The 20,774-nt window shown below is 36.9% G+C and overlaps 2 protein-coding genes across 7 annotated transcripts in view; both read left to right on the plus strand.

Moving 5' to 3' along the window:
* Positions 1-5,465, plus strand: part of vps13c (vacuolar protein sorting 13 homolog C) — a 68,460-nt gene extending 62,995 nt beyond the window's left edge. For 4 of the 5 annotated variants that reach the window (XM_067399551.1, XM_067399553.1, XM_067399552.1 and 1 more), the window contains 5 exons: positions 1,020-1,134; positions 2,813-2,904; positions 2,991-3,114; positions 3,247-3,330; positions 3,687-5,465. In XM_067399551.1, the coding sequence (XP_067255652.1) occupies positions 1,020-1,134; positions 2,813-2,904; positions 2,991-3,114; positions 3,247-3,330; positions 3,687-3,785 (514 nt within the window). In that variant the 3' untranslated portion in view covers positions 3,786-5,465. The other variant, XM_067399554.1, reaches the window with a different exon arrangement.
* Positions 5,466-6,334: 869 nt separating this feature from the next.
* The window catches only part of rorab (RAR-related orphan receptor A, paralog b), a 63,871-nt gene continuing 49,431 nt past the window's right edge, over positions 6,335-20,774 (plus strand). For both annotated transcript variants that reach the window (XM_067399557.1, XM_067399558.1), the window contains exon 1: positions 6,335-6,616. In XM_067399557.1, coding sequence (XP_067255658.1) covers positions 6,457-6,616 — 160 coding nt within the window. In that variant the 5' untranslated portion in view covers positions 6,335-6,456. The remainder of the gene's footprint in view (positions 6,617-20,774) is intronic.

The following is a 20,774-nucleotide window of genomic DNA, read 5'->3' on the forward strand; positions in this document are numbered from 1 at the left end:
TCAATAATCAAACATAGTTAAAGGGATAGTTCACCCAGAAATAAAAATTCTGTCATCATTTACTCACTCTCATGTCATTCCAAATCTGTATGACCTTATTTCTTCTGTGGAACACAAAAGAAGATATTTTGAAAAATATTTTAGTGTTTTTTTTTTCCATTCAATAAAGTCCATTGCTGTTTTTGACCCCATTGACTTTCATTAATTGGACAAAAAAACAATTCTTAAACCTCATTCAAAATTTCATCTTTTGTGTTCCACGGAAGAAAGAAAGTCATGCAAGTTTGGAACGGCATGAGGGTGAGTAAATGATTTCCATATTTTGGGTGAGCTTTGGGTGATGCTCTGCTTGTCAGACCAAGTCTACTGCATGAGCTAACTGCACTGCTGATGCACTGGACTCTATGGTGTATCCACGCGCTCTCCAACCAATAGCAAAAGAAGCATTATGATTTCAGAGGCAGTCGATGACTAGGCTAACCAATCACATATTTCACCCATTCCATTAATTCTGCCCTGGAAAGATGAGTTGGCAAATCTGTTGTGTTTTATGGTGTTCCCACCCCTGGCTTTTTTATGCCAATCCTTTCACGACAAGCTGGAACAGCGATGCCCCCCACCCCTCCAGTGATTCTCTAGCATATACGTTCAAATCATCCATCCATTCGTTACGCTCTCCATCTTATACACCTGAAGCGATCAGCACTGTCTGTTTGAACTAATCATGTTGCTTTTCCATGCTCGCACTGTAGAAGTAACCAAAGGTGAGAGAGGGTTTAAGGAATCAGACACTGCACGCAATAGCACAAGGTTGACGCTTTTTAAATGACTCTTGAGATGCATTGCGTTTGTTCAGGGCTGTTCGGGCATGTTCAGATGAACTTTAATTGAGTAGATTCTGTTCACTAAGAATGACTCCTCTGTTGCCCACACATTTTACATAGATATAAAACCGCTAGATCACAGGATGTCATCTTTGTCAGAGTTATCTAACATGCAGTTTCTGACTTGATTTCCAGGGTGGCAGAATCGACTGAGGAGGTGACTAAATTAAGGCCAGTACGTCTCGTAAAAGAGGACGGCATCATACGGCCCTACGACCATCATGAGTCGGAGGGCTATGACCTCTTTCAGGTGAGGTCACCTGTCAACCCTACTGACCAGGCTACTAAACCCCAATGAGAAGGATTTTAATCAGCATGACCTTTAATTTAACAACTACTAACAGCCAAATTGCTTTGAAAGGATTGGAGTCAGTTTGACAGGCAAGACACTACATGCTAAACCACTGTTTTTTCATGTACTATCAATTTTGAGGATTTTGGGCTATTTTGCTTCCATAACATTGTCTTCTTTCAGATTTGAGGAAAGAAAACATAAAAAGTACACATTTACGTGTTTAATTTAACTATTTGTGTCTGTAAGTTTTGATTACAGTACATTAAATTCTCATGCATTAAGCCAGAACTTATTTTTTATGCTATTTACCTGTGGTGTCTTGCCTTAAACTCAACCAAATTCCAAGTCCCCTTGTTAAAATTCCAGTTGTATTCTTCATTGAAACTGACTTTAAACTCCAGTTGAACTGACTCCATCCCTGCTGTGAAGAAATGAATTCCTGTTGTCATATTCATTTAATATTTCATATTTTTCTCTCTTTTCTGTCCTTTCCCAAATGCAGCCTGAGGAAATGTAAAATGGGAGTGGGAGATGGAATTGGGACTATTATCTTAAAGATCCATGTTATTGAAAACTTGTGAAAACACAGAGATATTGTTGCACTTAAATGAACCAAACTGGATAATCAGTGCTAGATCCAGTCTAGCCTGGTCCACCTACAACAGAATGTCACATTGTTGTGTTTAGGAAATTATTTAATATCCTAAGTCTGCATCTGAATTTGTCTGTCTTGTGCACCTTTACGGCTTTACTATTTTTCTTAATGTGACTATTATTTTTGCCAAAAACAATTTCTGCATTATACCTCAGACATTTTTATTATATCAGTTTTATATTGCTATATCCTAATCCTTTTTTGTCAGTTAATGCCAAATAAATTCAAACATAACCTCATTAGTCATTATTTCTCCCCCACCCCCCCAAAAAAAAATAAAAAAATAAAAAAAAAATAATTTTAAGAAAACAATTTTTTGTTTTAAGACTTCAGAACCATGTGCTGGCAAACAATAATAGATTTTCATTATTAATATTTAAATAATTATTATATTTGTTAGAAATAGGATATGGAACTGACAAAGTTTGTCTATTTTTCTAAACTTCATTTTAATTTCTTTAAACTTATGTCTGTAAATACATTTTCATGCATCTGAAGTCTGATAACATAATATAAGTCTATATAAAATATATGTATGGACAATGTTTATTCTTAATCATTGTGAATACATAAAATGTGCATAGTAATATATGCAAACTCATTTATATGCACTAAATGGGCAGTGCATGTTGGAATTAATGTCTGATGTATTTTCCTATATACTTTATAGTATATTATCTTATATGCATAATTGTCATGTAATCATTTGTTCTAATGTGGCTTTAATGTGTTGTAATTGTGTTAACTGAAGAGCTTGCTTGAATCCTGTGATTGACCATAATAATCATGTGACCTGGAATAAATCAGTACTCCTCTTTGACATGATCTTGATCATTTGTATGCATTTCAGATGATTTATGATTTGTTAATTTGAAAATGATTCAGCTTGTAACTGCTGAAAGAGTATATGTGCGGAGCCATACAGCAGTGTATGCTGTATTTTGTGCATTGTGCTGTATGAGTGTGTATGTTTTTCAGAGGTCTGAGATTAAACAGTTGGATGGAGAGATCTTCAGAGAACACTACGAGTACCCAGGGCACAAAAAAACAAACATCATTATCACCAACAGGTATTGCAACAACAGAAAAATTATGTGACATTTTCCTAATTTTCTCTTTTCCACATGCTGTGTGTATTGGTTTCTTTATCATCCAGGAGAGTGATGTGTGTGAAGGAGATCGATTTGATTGGACATTTCAATAAAGAATGGGAATGTCAGTTTGAGAATTTCCAAAGGCCTCCAAGTGCAGAGGGAGGAGATTTGAAGATATATTACCGGGTACATAAATGCTACTTTTAGTATTAGCAGATATGGTATTATGTAGTAGATTGACATTTGTACAGGCTTTCTAACTGTGATGTATGGTGAGTGAATTAACATTGCTTGTCAACAATCTGGATGTTGATGCAGGAACAGAACAAACTGAACCTCATTAGGAAGGATGGACAGACGCTAGTGAAAGTGATACACATGAAACATCCTGGCATGGCTGAGGTAAACATCACAGGCGTGTGTTTTGTTTTTTTAGTGGATTCAAAGTTAAAACTGCTATTGAAATTTTGTTATTTCGCTTTTAGTGAATGTAATTTCATTAAAGCGAGAATGACAAGCAACATTTCAATGCAAAGTGTTGAGTATGGCACTAGGCATATATTCATTCATTATATTCAGCATGCTATTTCATAGATTTTAAGCTGTGATCAAGCTAGTTCCACGGGTTGCACTAGTTTTACCTCTTTTAATGCTCACATGCCTTTACACTAAGTAATATCTATTAAAATGACGGCATTTCATTTTCTGTCAAGAACCAACGGTGTCCTCTTTGACCTCTTGTGCTTCACACTTCACAGAGACTGCGAGAAGGAATCGACAGTGCCCAGTTTGCACGCAAGCAGCATCAGATGGCAAGACAGAAATCTCAGCGCTTCATCAAATTGGGCAATATTTAAATCAGTCGAACCATGTAAACGTGTGCCCACATCTCCTAAGATTATTATCCTGCCTAGCATTCAAAGCATCAGTTATGTATATGTTTTGAATAGAAATATATTTTAGCAAATGTATTAGTTGAACTCACTGGAGTTTTAAAATGTATCTCTGAAATTTTGGAGTTTGCACTAATCACTGCATCTACGCACTTTGCCTTTTGTTGTCTTGAAAACACATATAGTAAAAGAGATTATTTTGTTAATGGCACTTGCTATAAAAAAATCACTGCAATATAAAACTGTAATGTGTAATGTGAAGCATGTTTAGCTAACCTTACCTTGATCACAAATCCTGCCAAAAAAGAAGACAAAAAGCTGGAATACACCCTCATTTTATTTTCTTAATCATCCTTCCACAGGTGTTGTGTGAATTTACTCAGCAATGATGCATAAAATTACTCTCCCTTTCTTAAAAATTGTAACATTACTATGTTTTTCTTTTGTATTGCTTTACATAACACATACACCTCTTTCGTCCCTTTGCACATGGTGTACTATGACTGTAGTACTAAGACTGTGTGTCTGTGTCACCGTTTTACCACAGTTAGTTGAAATGCGATCTGAGGTGGAGACTATGATATAAGCTTAGCTCTACCTCTCATGGTTGCATGTTTGCTTTGGAAGTAACTATGACATGATTAAAGGGTGTGTGTCTATAAGGCAAGGAAATATTGCATTGTATTCCACAGTTTTCCCACAATGATGTAAAGTGAATGTAGTGTCAAAGCACCTGGCAATGGATCCTCTCCATGTTGCTAAGTAACTCGGCTTCCTGGATGTGGCCCCTGTTGGCCTGTTGTGGGCAGGAAAGGAGAGGTTGGTTATCCCATGCCCTCTGTGGTGGGTCTTTCCATGTCCTCCTATTTCCTATGCATCAGTAGGACAGACATACGCCCACAGGTCAGTGTGTAGACAGCTGTAACGGCTAAAGACACCAAAAATGTCAAGTAATCTTAACTAATCCAGTGCAAACATTAGGAATGTCAGGCTTTACATAAGAATTTCCTGATGTCATCAGCCTTTCTAGATAAAAGCACTTTTCAGAAACATACATTGTGCTGTAACTGAGATCACATTCTCTTGTAAGTCAACACAGCACAATAAAACTAGTATCTGATCAATGATCAGTCTTAGACTGAACTCTGTTATTAAAACTATGGTAGGATAATACCTCTGTGCATGAAAACTACAGTATTGTACCTTGGTTGAACTATGTGCATTTAGAGAATCACCGGCGAATCACCAGCCACCGGTCCCCACAATGTAAATGAATTAATAAAAATACTAAATGATGTTTTTGTGAGAAAATAAAGGTGCGCAGTTTCCTGTGATGGTTAGGTTTAGGGTTAGGGGTAGGGTAGGGGGATAGAAAGTACGGTTTGTACAGTATAAAATGCATTGCGGCCTATGGAAAGTCCCCACAATTCACAAAAACAAACGTTTGTGTGTGTGTTTAGCCTTGATTAAAAACTATCTTTTTTACCTAATGGTCTATTGTGCATTACATAATGTAGTAATGTTTATTTTCATGATTTAAGTTGTGTAATTAGCAAAACTAGCTGTTTATGCTGGGAGGAAAATTGGGTGTGTAAAGGTTGCAATTCTCAATAGTAAAAAAAAAAAACTTGAAAAGACAGCAGCAGGAGAACAAATAAAAGTTTTGGCTTTGACATGAAGCTGCTGTTTGTTTGTCTTTCTAATAGGGTGATACTAGTTAGCCAACATGAAGTCCACGTATTGCGCCTGGACTGCGTTAAGCGGAAGTACGTCAGAAGCATTTTCGCTCATCACATGTCAAGCATGCTGTTTGTGTCCACGGTCCTGGTTTGTGTGTGTATGTGAGAGGGATACAAGTCTAGACGAGACAACGTTAAATTACTGATTAAATACTCATAGTTACTAATAACCTTATGCGTTTTGGGACTTCAAATTTCGACAACTCAGAGAAATTATTCTTACAAAGAAAATATATAAAATAAAAAATCCAAATTGAGCACAAATTCTGACGACGTACCTTTCCCATTCAGTTGTAGCTATATATACCTGCCAAAGATAATTAACGCGCATGGATGAACTTATTAACTTGTGTTATTTGTGAATATCGTTCTGTTGAGATCTGTCGATCTTTTAATGAACCCGTCGAACTGGTTCACAAAACCAGTCTAAACGATTCGTTTCGAAATGAGTTTAATTAAATTTTACTTGGGTACAGTACAGGTACATATAGTTAATTATTTTAATGAGCATTAGCATTTTTACTTGTTCAAAATAAATTATTGTTTATTGTAATTGGAAATTATAGCCTGTATTTACATTTTTATAAGCTGGTTCGTGGATGCAAGGCTGTATTTGGTCGCAAGAAATGTCAATAAACACCCATGTTAATAAAAACTTAAACAAATGTGCCACATATGGCTTTACTGGAATGTTTTAGAGAGCATGTCAGTATGTTTGGCGTGACCATGTCTCGCGCTCAACAGCGCTGTCTGTGGACAGAAGAGCCACACCCGCTCTCATGAACACTAACAGATCTGTCACACGCTCAAGTGCAATCCGAACCAAAAGACGATGTAAAACGAATCCGAATTGTTCTACAAAACGATCCCATTGTAAAAGTAACTGAAACCCGCAGATGAACATGGAGTCTCCGCCAGAGTCCGTCACGGTGCCGCGCAAGAGCGCTTCAGAAGCGGGCGCTTCGGTGGAGGACAGCCCGGTGAAACTGGACAGCAAGGCTGAAACCGACAAACCAGCTCCAATTCGGCGGCAGAGTTGCTCAAGTACAAACAAGGGTAAGCTTGAAGAACAGAACCAAAGCGTGCTTGTGGATTGTTTTCCATTTTATTCAAGTTCACGGAGATCAAATTGGACTTTAATCTTAAACTTCAGTCCTTGCTTGTGACCACATTAGCTCTGAATTTACAATGGATTAAACAGATTAAACATGTTATTTTACATATTGGAGGCCTGGTGGTGGTAGTCTAGCTAGCACATGCACACTTTGTGCAAATTAACTAATGTGATAATATACACATTTGTAAGCGAGTCTAAACATTACTGGCTACCTGTCATTTCTGATCTATTACTCACATGCTGTTTACTAGTTAATCGAGCACTGTTGTCATTTTTCACGACTGTCTCAGCTTCATCTATTCCTGCTGTCTTTGTGTATTTAGTCGATAGACAGCAGTGTAGCCAACGTGTCCATATGTTTCAGTACTACTAACAATACACACTTGAATGCAACATCTATTCCAATGAATGTTTTTGGTCACTAAGCACAGAAGAGACCATTTTTGCATAGCAAAGTGGTGATTTCATAGTGTCTACATGAGCATAAAGCCGTTTTTTTACATGGGACAGCCACACCCCTTTTGTATGTATCTGATTTGGGGATACAAGTCAAAGAAATGTCGGTTAATGTGTCATTCGGTAGACTATCGTAGTTGACACAGTTTATAGTCGGAGCAGATTTCAGGTCCGCTTGGCTTTGGCAGTCATGTCTGTGGCTGTGCTTTAAAATCTAGTTGAGCTTCCTACCTATGCAGCATTTTTGGGTACCATATGCTACTATGTAGCCTTCAAATGCTGTCTAAATAGGGAGCGTATTAGGTATTGAGACGCCGCCCGTGTGTCTGGCAGGCGTTGCGCTGTGCTTGCGTGTGTGTGGAGCGCTGTTATGTAACAGGTTAAGTCATACACAGAAGGAGAGGATATGAAGGGATATTTTCACGTCTTTACTGCTCGTGTAAACAAATGGGGTTTCATGTCTGACTACTGCGGTTTTTAAATGTAGAGCATTATTTTTTCCTGTGTGTTAACACGATTGCCGCGTTTCTCTTTGCGGACACACTGTCTCGCTGCCCGGTTACGTAACTAGAGGACGGAGGCAGGTACTGTTATAGATCCGGCCGCTCGAGGAGTTTCATTTGGACTCAGAAAAAAGGGTCTGACACTCCTAACCCGCTAACCTATATTCCCAAATGCTCCTTCTTGGTTAACATAACTTCCCCTGATATTCGGCCAAATTATTTGCCCACTATTGAAGAGTAATTTCACAGTGCTCGCATGGAAAACATGTAATCTTTTTTTTTTACACTGGCTGAGGTTTAAACCATAGCAGATAGGAATGATTTAGCTTACAATTATTGAAAAAAATAATCCACATTAAATCCTTGGATGGTCAATTTAATTAATCAGCCACTGTAATCCCTCTGGCCTTCTGTCCATAGTCGATTCATGAAAATTGTTCACAGGCATTGAGTTATGTGAATTAAATGTTTGTTTGGTTTTTAGTTGTTAGTGTAAGCAATAAAGTTAGCATGAAATGAAAATTCTCCCTATATATTTCGTAAATGCACCTTGTTGGTCTTATTGTGAACGATTCATCCATATGTTACATTCAGTGGCGGCTGGTGCAAAAAAAATTTGGGGGGTCGCAAAAAAAAAAACAATTTAGAAATGCAGGAATGAATAGGGTAATTGTTAAATAACCATTTAACAAGTGATATAATAATGTATGCTCATCTAAAACATGGAAAATTCAGTATTTAAAGCATGCCATAGGGCTGGGATCTAAAAAAAAACTGTTATTTCACATCCTGCCCAATATTGTCCTAGAAACAATGTTTATATTGAAGGCTATAAAAACAAGATATGCTATATTATGTGCAAAAAAAGGGGTCAAAATACATTAGGCCTAAGCTATATTATAAAACTGTAATTTTACAATCTAAAAACAAAATGTTTTTTTAAAGCAGAAGTTAAATACACTAAACTAAAAATGGAAAATAAATGTAAAAAAAAAATCTAATTTTTATTATTTTAACAGTCACTTTACACAGTTGCTGCTATTGTACAAATACACTTAGTTGTAGGTTCGAGATTCTGCATATGGCATAATTATTATGTTTGCCAAAAAAAAATTAAAAATTCAACAACAAATATTTTTAGCAAAATGCATTTTACTCAGATTGAACTCCATCTGTTTGGCGCGCATGCGCATATTTCTCGGCTTTCTAACATTTACTGATGGAGAATATGTCTGTGAAATGTAAATTATGGACTGAGGAAATTATTGGATGTCACTTCAGCTTAAAAAAAAAAAATATTAATAGAGGTATGTTTGTTTCCACCAATCGCTGCACAAGATAACATTACGTATGATGATGAAGGCAAGTTAGTGCTAGCCCTCCTAACCCATAGAGATTGCATTGCAGTGCTTGCAGTTTGAAAAAAAAGTTCTTTGAATAGAAGTCTATGGGAGCACTCGGGGCAGTTCTCGGCCAGAGTGAAATCGGCCAAAACGAGGCGGTACTCCACAGAGCGTGACTCGATGCTGATCCAGAGGCAGAACAAACAGCCTAGCAGTGACAGCTAGTGTAACTCTGTGGTTGAATGTGATTGAAAAATCCGTCCCTTTCTCACTTTGGTGATGCGTTGCCCTATTGCCCTAATGAAGAAACTGCCCCTGGTTACATTTTTAAGAATTTTTTAGAGCTTGTAATTTTTAATCAAAATGTCATAACTTACAATGAAATGATAGACTTCTCTTGGGTGACATATACTAGACTTCTCCAATCATTTAGTCTGCTTAAACCCCCCTCAGCCTTTTCTTACAATTAACTGCAAGCTAGATGATCTGCTTCCATCCAACCAACAACTGATACTAAAACTAAGTCCCCACGCCTTGATAATTTTCACTTGGATGTACACCACAATACAGAAGCTACTTCCATCATGACTTTAAGATTATTCAGATTTTATTCCTCATACCCAGGCGCAAACAATGGAAATTCTGTCATTATTTACTCGTCCTCAAACCTGTATGACTTACTTTCTTAAGCATTCTTCAAAATACCTTTTTTTGTGTTGGTCATTTTTGGGTGAACTATCCCTTTAAGGAGTCTTCTTCAGCCCCAGCAGCTGAGACTCTTCCTTTCAGCAGTCTCTCTAAAAGCTCCATGTTTTACAGAGCGCAGGGGCTACCTACCCAAGCTGATGTTACATAACTCTTGTGTTTCCTTAAATTCTTCACCCCAGTGGAGTTGGTGGGCCTCTGGGTGGACAAGTGGCTACACACTAGCACTCAGCCAAAAATGTGCAAGGCCATCGCTTGGCATCTTCTGTCCACTTGAGGCTGTTGTGCAGTTGGGCGCAAGACTGAGTGCTCAAATGCAAAAAAATAAATAAATGAGAAGACCAGCTGTATTACGCCCAAGCAGAAAAAAATGCACTTCGGTTGAAAGAGAATTATGTGTGGGCTAATACCAGTGTCCACTTGAATGGAAGGAGTTATTTTGTGTAATGTTGGTAAGGTGTGTTCACAGGCCATGTTGGAATGACCAAAATTATGTGATTCTGACTTGTTCATATGTTCACGTCCTCATAGAAGTCATAATTACAACTCATCATGCAGAAACACTCAAAATGGCAGCGGCTTCAGCAGTAAAGTGTAGTGAAGCAGCTATTTCATAATATTTCAATTTAATCGTTCCTATAATTGAATGTTGGTAATGTTTTAATAATTCAAGAATAACGTACAGTACATTTTAACATAGCTGGCACCAGAGTTAATTTTGTTGACAAATAATTTTGTCAATTTTCGTCAACATTTTTTCATGGACGAAAATGAGACAATGACTAAATAAAAATGCGTTTTGAATGACTAAAACTATGACAAAAATCTACACTCATTTTCGTCAGTGAATAAAAATGAGACAAAAATGAAAGAGAGGGACGATTTGGGAAGATATCCAGTCAAGACTGCTGTCCTGTGTGGAAGATCAAATTTGAAGTGTAACATGCTGATCTAACTCTACAGGCTCACGCAGCAGCACTTCAGACTGCTTCACAATTAATGAATAGCGCACATTTATGCCAAGCAATTGCTTATAAGCTGATGTTGATTAATTATGACAATGTTTACTAAACGATGTTTATATGGTAGTATGTTTTAGACTGTTGTAATAATGCATATTTTATCTCCCTCATCTGAACTTAAATGAGCAGCCTGCTACAGTGCAGACTGCAGACATTTCAGAATAAGAGTTACGGTGTACTGTATGTGGGATGGTTTATAATTATTATTTTTTCCTGGTCATTATTGTTATTTTGTTTACACAATAAACTGTATTTAATTGAATTTCTATTTAATTCATAGTAAAGTACTGTATCTTCTGTCACAGGAAGGAAAGACTTACATTATTTGACACATTACTCTATATATTTTACAAGTATTATAGTTGACTAAACCTAAAACTATGAAAAATCTTCATTACTTGAAATAAATGTTAACTGAAATGAAAAATAAATATATAAAAAATGTAAACTTTTTATTTCATCTAGTTTCTAAGCTTTAGCTTAACGTGATGTCCTAAAATAACCAAAACATAAATAAAAAAAAAAACTATATAGACATTTCAAAGCAAAAACTAAAAGACAAACACACAAAAAAATTACTAAACTTTTATCTAAAATAAAAATGAAATCAGAAAAACTAAAAATCTAATCTAATCAATTTTAAACAAAAACTATAATAGTACCTCAATGATAAGTGTGTCAGTCCCTGACAAGTACTGAATTGAGCTCTCTTTCGTGTCTTTTTGCACTTAACGGTCAAAAAACATCCATTCTAGCAAGTACAGTTGGTTGTCTTAGTTCACACCTGTAGTTCGGTTTGTTTGGTTCATTTGGTCCAGACCAAAGAAAAAAACATTTAGTCCTGGTCCGATTAGCGTTCAGATTGACAATTTTGTCACCGAACCTAAAGCCATAGGGATACGTTCACAACCTGATTGGTCGGATTTTATGACGGATTGCCTTTACGTATTGTATTTTGAGACGGGACTTGGCGAACAATGAAAACTTAGAAAAACAATGCTGTGTGCTGAGGTTAATGCGCTCGTTGTGTGTGTGTAGACTGCATGTGATGGTATTTTGGCCAGCTGCAAACTCATGAAGAGCTTATAAAATGTGTAAAGTAGTCAAAACAGCGGTGGGAATCCATCCGTCACACACACAAACGATCTGCTGCGTGGAGACGCGCGTCTGATGCCCGTGATGGGCAAACTCGCGACTATGACAAGAAAAACCGACATGCGTGAGGATTCTGTCCTTTTTAGTGTCTTGTCTTCCTGTTTTGGTTCGGTTACATGTCTTTGGTCCGTGTTGCGTTCATTTATCATTCGAACCACATCAGAGTTCGTTTGGAAGCGGACCGAGACCCATCTTTTCAGCGGTCTCGGTCCGCTTGTTTGGCGCGCACCAGGGTTCGGATGGCAGCGTTCACATATGTTCAAATGAACCGCACTAACCGAGCAATCGCACAAGGGTGGATTTTAATCGAACCAAACATGACAAGTGTGAACGCACCATTAAGTGAACATAAACAGTTTGGAGAATATTTGATGTGTATCAGTGTATTGGATCTGTGTATTGTTAGACAAATGTTTACTTAATGCATTACAATTTAACTAAATTAGATTTTAGTCGACTAAAACTAGACTAAAACTAAAACAATTTCCGATGACTAAAATATGACTAAAACTAAATGACATGTTAGTCAAAAGACTGACTAAAACTAAATCAATATTTGCTGTCAAAATTAACACTGGCTGGCACACAGTTGAATAACTATCTAAAGACCTGCTAAATAAATAATTTTTATTTATAATGTTTATTAATAAGGTATTTGCTGTTAATTGTTGTATTGTAGTTTTGCCTATAAATTACTCAAATTATACAGATTCATTTTGACGTTCATAGTGTCGCCATAGAACATGAACAGCTCAGAGTAGGACGTCCCGGTTTGCCAGTAATTATGGTAATTATAACATTTTGTGAACGTAGCCCTAGTTCCAACATCTACTGCCATGTCAATGTATTGTATTTTTTTTCAGTTAATATTGTGTAAAATTTTCAGCAGTTGTGTACACATGATCTCTAGGTACTGTTGACCAGGTCTTTACTATTAAAAAAGGCTTGTATTGTTAACATGAATATAGGAGTGAATGAGGAAAATACTGTCTTGGGATTGTGTGGGTTTCCAGTGGAATGAAATGAAAGAGGCCATGCTGCCTTCAACACGAGTGGGGGAATAAGGGAAGTTTCCAGAGTCCATGCAACTGGTGTTTTAGAATTGGCTTTGGCGAAGTCTTGTCTGGAATTGTGGAGAGACAGAAAAATGAACACACACTAGAAAACATACTCACACAGAGAGTGGAGACACCCTAGCCTGCCTTTTTGGACAGCGATGAAGTGTTATTGCAGTGGTGACAGTTGTAATTGGCTACAGGTGCACCCTATCTGATGCTGCCAGGTTCAAAGTAGTTTACACACCCTTTAAAGCAGTTGCAAAATGACCATAGAATGACATTTAGCGAGAGATGCTTCCAAATGATCTACTCACTCTGGGCTAATTGACTTTTGATACCGGGTTTCACTGTAACCTGAGAATTGCTGTGGATTTAGACGGTTCAGAAGTACAGAACATTGAAGTAATTGTAAATGGGGTTGTTGAGGAGGCGATTCTCAAGCAGATACAAATCATTAACCGCTCTTTTAGGTAGAGGAGAAATGCGTTGTCCATCTGCTGGAATATTTGATTACATGATACACTCTGATGTTTGGAATCTCACTTTACACTCATTTACCAAAGTCACTAGGTCCAGGAAATTGTCCATCCATTTGTCATGTAACACTTCAATTTCTTTCCATCTAATAATATTTAGTATTTTGTTCGAAATGCCAAATACAAAATGTTAGTCTTACAATAAGTCAGAGAGGAACATGTAGTTAAAGGCTGGCCCACACTAAAAGATTTTTAAAGGGTTAGTTCACCCAAAAATGAAAAATTCTGTCATTAATTACTCACCCTCATGTCGTTCCACACCTGTAAGTCCTTCGTTCATCTTCGGAACACAAATTACGATTTTTTTGATAAAATCCAGTGGTTCAACCTTAATGTTATGAAGCGACAAGAATACTTTTTGTGCGCCAAAAAAACAAAATAACAGCTTTATTCAACAATATCTTGTGATGGCCGATTTCAAACCACTGCTTAAAGGGATAGTTCACCCAAAAATGAAAATTTGATGTTTATCTGCTTACCCCCAGTGCATCCAAGATGTAGGTGACTTTGTTTCTTCAGTCGAACGCAAATTATGATTTTTAACTGCAACCGCTGCTGTCTGTCAGTCAAATAATAGCAGTGAATGGGAACTTCGACTATAACAGTAAATAAAACTTGCTTAGACAAATCAAAATTAAAACCTGCGGCTCGTGACGACACATTAATGTCCTAAGACACGAAACGATCGGTTTGTGCGAGAAACCGAACATTATTTATATAGTTTTTTACCTCTAATACACCACTATGTCCAACTACGTTCAGCTTCCTGTTAGTGAGGTCAAAAAACGCGTTCTGAAGACGGAATTGATGTCTCGCCCATATACTTCAATGAGTGCAAGATATCACTTCCGTTGTCAGAGCGCGATCAGACCTCACTAGCCGTTGGACATAGTGGTGTATTAGAGGTAAAAAATTATATAAATACTGTTCGGTTTCTCGCACAAACCGATCGTTTCGTGTCTTAGGACATCAATGTGCCGTCACGAGCCACAGGGTTTAATTTGGATTTGTCTATGGAAGTTTTTTCGACTCTTATTGTTCAAGTTCCCAATCACTGCTATTATTTGACTGACAGACGGCAGCGGTTGCAGTTAAAAATCATAATTTGCGTTCGACTGAAGAAAAAAAGTCATCTACATCTTGGATGCCCTGGGGGTAAGCAGATAAACATCAAATTTTCATTTTTGGGTGAACTATCCCTTTAATGAAGCTTCAAAGCTTTACGAATCTTTTGTTTCAAATCAGTGGTTCGGAGCGTGAATCAAACTGCCCCCCAGTGGTGAACCATTGAAATCTTGAAACGCTTATGACATAACGAAACCTCGTTTACTGAAATCATGTGACTTTGGCAGTTTGAAATAGGCTCTGAACACTGAAAGTCGCTTCAAATCATTATGGTTGAACCACTATAGTCACGTTGACTATTTTAACGATGTCTTTAGTACTTTTTCTGGACCTTGAATGACGGTAATTACGTTGCTTTCTATGATAAAAATATCTTAATTTGTGTTCCAAAGATGAACGAAGGTCTTATGAGATTGGAATGACATGAGGGTGAGTACTTAGTGACAGAAATTTCATTTTTGGGTGAACTAACCGTTTAACACACCTCACACCACAGGAAAATCTGATAAGATAATCTGTAGAACCATCAAGATAATCAGGACTTTATCTAGGATTGTTGGAAGGGGAGAATTGGACCAAAAAATCAGCCCTATTATTTTGTAGTGTTAAGATGACATTCACAGGATTGTTTTTTGTTTTTGTTCTCTTTTTACCTTCTTGCTCAGTGAGATTCCAGAAGAAAGGCAAGCATTTAGGCTGAGTTTATCTGAATACAATGCACTGTACTCTGTGTACTCCCCGCTGGGCTGTAACCGTGGATCAGGTCCCATTGCATGCCTCATGTTTCCCCTGCAGCATGTACCAGAGAGTTACTGGATTGTTTACATTTAGAGCCTCTCCACCTCACAGGTTCCCCATGAATCATTCTGGTATATTGTGTGTTTTGATTAGTAGGTCTAGGTCATAAAGTATGTGCTCCATAGGAGTGGAGCTTTTTAGTGAGGTCAACTAGCTCAGGGGATTTCAAAGTGGGGTCCTGCTTTCTAAAGACTGTCTGAAGTCGAAAACCAAAGTTAATTGTGAAGTCAATTATTTTATTGACAACCCCTAATTTTTAACAGAATTCAAAATGTTTCCTTTCAGGTTTATACATCTAACACTAATAATAAAAAATAAAATAAAAAATAAATTTAATACAAAAATAAAATGCTGTATGCTCTGCTTAATATTATGTAAATATTTTCCGAATAAAATTTTATTTTTTTTTTTATTACATTGACAACATAAAAGCCAATTATTTGAACAGTATCTTACAGTATTAATTGGTCTTAGTATGTGAAAACATAAAGTGGGATTTATATTTTAGTAAGGGGGGCCCTTGCAAGGGTATCATCATGCTAAAAGAACCGGAAACAAAAACTGTCTATGTACTAAGACGGTTCACTCATATTACTGTGAATGGAAGAAAGTGCAATATGACAAAATAAGCCTTCTAAATAAATTTGGCAATAGTGATTTCTTCGAAATTTTCCTATAAAGTTTTATAATGGTTTTTTTCAATTTATGTGTGAAATAAAGCCTGTGGTAAACATAACTTGACTATACATTGACATTTTGTTCTACTATGTAAATTACACACACCTATAGGGTAAGGCTGGGCGATATATCGCATACGATTGTCACACGCATTTTGTCAGTAAAGCCGGTTCCCTGATTACCGCTAAATCACCATCACCTGCTTTCAAATGGAGCGCCATTTAATAGACAGAGCCGTAGTTCACTGACAAGCTACGCAGTATCGCGTTCATTATCGCAGATGAATCGCCTTCGATAATGAACGCGATATTGTATAGCTTGTCAGTGATCTATGGCTCGGTCTATTAAATGCTGATGGCAATTTAGCGGTGATCAGGGAACCGGCTTTACTGACGAAATGCACGTGACAATCGCATGCGATATATCGCCCAGCCCTACCCTATGGGTGTGTGTAATTTACGTTGTAGAACAAAATGTCAATGTATAGTCAAGTTATGTTTACCACAGGCTTTATTTTACTTATATATTGGAAAACCCCATTATAAAACCCCAAAGGATAATCTTGAAGGAATGCGCGTTTGGGACTGCATAGCTAGACCAACTTGAAATTTACAGTTTTTAATGATATTTAAGCATGAGATACAACATTTATGAGAAAGTTCATGTCAGATTTTTTTGCTGATTTGAAATATATAATCTAGATGTTGATGTGGCTAGCAGTTTTTTAGATTTTGGTATTTCCCCTTTCAAGTAAATAGGAGTTTGTCTTGCATGCCCAAATTAGCTCCCTGGAGGTATTGCATATATGACCTCCGAGTGAACTGACTTTCCTTGAAAGAAACTTTTCCTGAAACCAGCCTAATTATACAGGACTTCAAATCTTATTAGTCAAGTTGGTCAGCCAACCCATTTTACATATTGTTTTGCTTAATTAAACATCATATAGAAGTAGTTTTGCACATCCCTGCTGTTTTTGAAAGTTCCTTTCTTTATAGGAATGTTTCATTGTTTATAACATTCTTGTGACAGAAGCTTTGAGTTTAGATGAATCATCTAATCCAGTGGTCTCAAACTCCTGGAGGGCCACAGCACTGCACAGTTTTGCTCCAACCCTAATTAAACACACCTGGGGCCCGTTTCAATAAGGAGGTTCAACCAACTCTGAGTTAAAACTTGAACTCTGAGTTGACTTACCCTGAAATGGGAAACTCTGAGTTTTTGGTTTCAGAACAGCTGAATTGAGTTGGTTCAGTCGACTCGGAGTAGGTTGACTCTGAGTTGAATGCATGCACCACGACTTTGAAAAGCCATCATCAATGGAGCTCCAATATTACGATTCACCATGGCAACAGCACATGACAAAATGACGTCCACATACTTCTGAGTCAATGCAAGTTTAATTCTTATCACTGTTATAATATCAAAGGTGTAAACTGGCAGAATGGTAAGCTATTGAACTAATATTCATTTTCATGGTATCCCACATGCAAAAAAGGAAGAAAAAATAATAATTTAACAGGATGCAATAATAAGAGTGTAAATGATTTTATCATTATTAAACACTCGTTAGGCAATTTACTTCCACTTTTAGAACATTTTCTTCATTTTTATTGAAAATAAATTCCTTTCTGATGTGATGTGTGATGGGAATAGGGAGAATAGCAGGCTCAGACAGATTCGAACCCAGTCCATCGCATCACAAGTTAATTTTCCGCACTCAACACGCTACTGCCTACACCACTGCAGCAACAAGAATGTGTGTCAATTTTGACCTGGTCTGACATTGGTGGGTGGAGCTACTGTAAATTTGCATTTGGTAATGGACACTCTGAATGTTGTTTTCCATTTGCATTAAGATTATTTTTTTATTACCACACTGACAGATATTGATAATTTTACTTAAGTAAAATGCACTTAATTTAAATCCCCCCCAGGAAACACGACTAAATATCTCATATCATTTTCTTATATAGAAAATCCATCTTGATTTAAGAATTTTTAGATATTTGTACTCATTAGGACGAAAAATACTCATTTTTGCAGTGTGAATGAATGTGTGAACTATTTAAACATCACTTGCACTTTAAAAAGGGGGAGGAGACCAAAGGAAACTCTGGGTTTACTGAAGAAAACCTGCTCCTGACCAGGTTAGGTTCACAAAGTAAGATACCATGGTAACTGACTCTGACTACAAGTTACCTCTCTTTCAGAAACAGGCTTGACTTAACCTGCTTTCTCGGGTTTGACATATCTCCCATTCTGAAACAGAAAACCCAGAGTTTCCCTCATTTCAGGGTTAACATTCTCAGAGTTTTCACTTAACCTCCTTTCTGAAACAGGTCCCTTATCCAGTTAATCAAGGTCTTCAGGATTAGTAGAAACTTCCAAGCAGGTGTGAGTTGGAGCTGGTTGAAGCTAAACTCTGCAGGGCTGTGGCCTTCCAGGAATTGAGTTTGAGTTTGATCTAATCTCTCTTTAATTTTATAAATTGTCAGTATACACACACTGACCTTCCAAGAGAAGACGTTAGTGTTGAATCCTATTTTCCATTGCAGTTCCAGTCTAAACAGTGTGATAATCTCTGTATCATTTGTCAGTGTGTCATGTCGAGTAGCCTGAACAAAACATCCTCCTTTCTCTAATGCAGCTGGAGTAGGGCTGCACGATATATCGAAAATATCGCAAATGGACATTGCGATATGCATATCGAAATGGCTTATGATAACTGAATAATTTTATTACTTCAAAGATAACTTAAAGTCTAAGTTTTAAGTCAACACAGACAGAAGAGAATAGACTTGACACATGACTGTTACATATGTGTGACATTGAGGGTTAGTTCACCTAAAAATGGTAATTCACCCATTAATAACTCACCCTCATGTCGTTCCAAACCCATCAGACTTTCGTTCATCTTTGGAACACAAATTAAGATATTTTTGATAAAATCTGAGAGCTTTCTGTAAACTAATCCATATAAATTGAGTGGTTTAATCCAAATTTCTGAAGAGACTTTATATGATGAATATACAATAATTATATGATAAAACTGCTCAATTCATATGGATTAGTTTTATGATCTCTTTATGAACTTTTTGAAGCGTCAAAGGACAGAAAGCTCTCAGATTTCATCAAAAAGATATTCATGTGTTCCAAAGATAAACGAAAGTCTTATGGGTTTGGAATAAGTGAAGTGCTCATAAGCACAGGAAGCCGCCTCTTGGACAGCGCATAATCCCGATATCAGTTCTCTTCCGCAGCTTATATGGCCAAATAAACACATTTATGTCAAAATCCCCATCTTGGTGAGTATTCCCGTAAACCTAGTCATGTCTTAAGTAAACAATTGAGAAAGAAAGCATGCATGTAACAATATATTGGATCCATGCAGCTCTTAAAGTGACAGCAACCTAATAAACCTGCTTCTGTTTATGTGCTTAATGTTAATCAAACAACAGAAAGATAAAATCACTCACTGCTCTTGACAGAATAACTTTTGTAGCTTAAATAAGAATCGGTGAATATTTAAGTCATGCAGTGAGGAATAAGTAGTGTTTTATTTTTACATTGTATTTTTCAATTTCTGTTGTTAAAAAAACTAATTCAGGCCTACCTAAAACCCTGAACATTTTCTTTTTATGTATGCTACAGTACTACTGCTGTTCACTTTCAGAAGTTGTAGGGATGCTTTCTTCTCACAAAAAGAATGTGAAACACAAGAAACACAAGAATGTGAATGTGAATGTGAAACAATCATTTTCAGTTTTAATAAATGTAATATTTTGAAATATGGTATATCCTAATGCTCCTGTGCTTTTTTTTTTCTTCCCCCATTATTTTGTGATTGCCAGGCTCAATTTGTTTGGTTTTAATTTAGTTTGTAAATGGTTTAAATGCTGATAAAAAGATGCAATTAAGATCTGCATGGATCCAATATATTGTTACATGCATGCTTTCTTTCTCAATATATAATATATATAATTTTTTTTTTTTTTTTGCATACTTAAAGCATTCTTATTGCATATCAAATATCGCATTACTGCGTTATCTCATATCACATTTTTTCTTCAATATCGTGCAGCCCTAAGCTGGAGAAATACATACTCTCTCACACACTCTCTCACGCATTCCTGGATGGATGCATGATTCGTGGCATTGCCAGAAAGTTACACATGATATCAATACAGCTGGCAGACAAACTATAATCTCAAATAGCACACTGTTAATTCAACATAGAAAAGTGAGTGAATCAAACACAAAGTTTCCCTTTAATGTGGCCTGCGATACCTGCACAAGGACAGCACTTAGTGGCTTTTACAGATGCTTTTGTCCAAAGTGACAAACATGGCATACGTTTAATCAGTTCATGCATCCCTTGGGAATTGAACCCATGACTGTGGTGTTACAAGCGCCATGCTCTACTGTTTGAGCTAAAGGAACACTACAGTGCATCTAAAGACATCTGTAAAGGACATTCAGGCTATGTTCAGAATGTAATACTAGCTTGGTGCTTAAGTTTAGCCTGGTAATACCAGACTCTGCTACTTCACTTTGCTTCGTAGACAGAGTCTGGAATGGCATAATAGAGAAGTGTTTTCTCTCTCGCTAGGGGGCGCTTGTCTGAAGTTTAAAATCATTGGTTACCCGTAAGCCAATCAGATACGTTTAGTTATGACGTATGTTATGCGCCTGTACAGCCGCATCGAAGCACAGACATC

The sequence above is a fragment of the Chanodichthys erythropterus genome, chromosome 11 (assembly GCF_024489055.1).
Source record: "Chanodichthys erythropterus isolate Z2021 chromosome 11, ASM2448905v1, whole genome shotgun sequence".
Lineage (NCBI taxonomy): Eukaryota > Metazoa > Chordata > Actinopteri > Cypriniformes > Xenocyprididae > Chanodichthys > Chanodichthys erythropterus.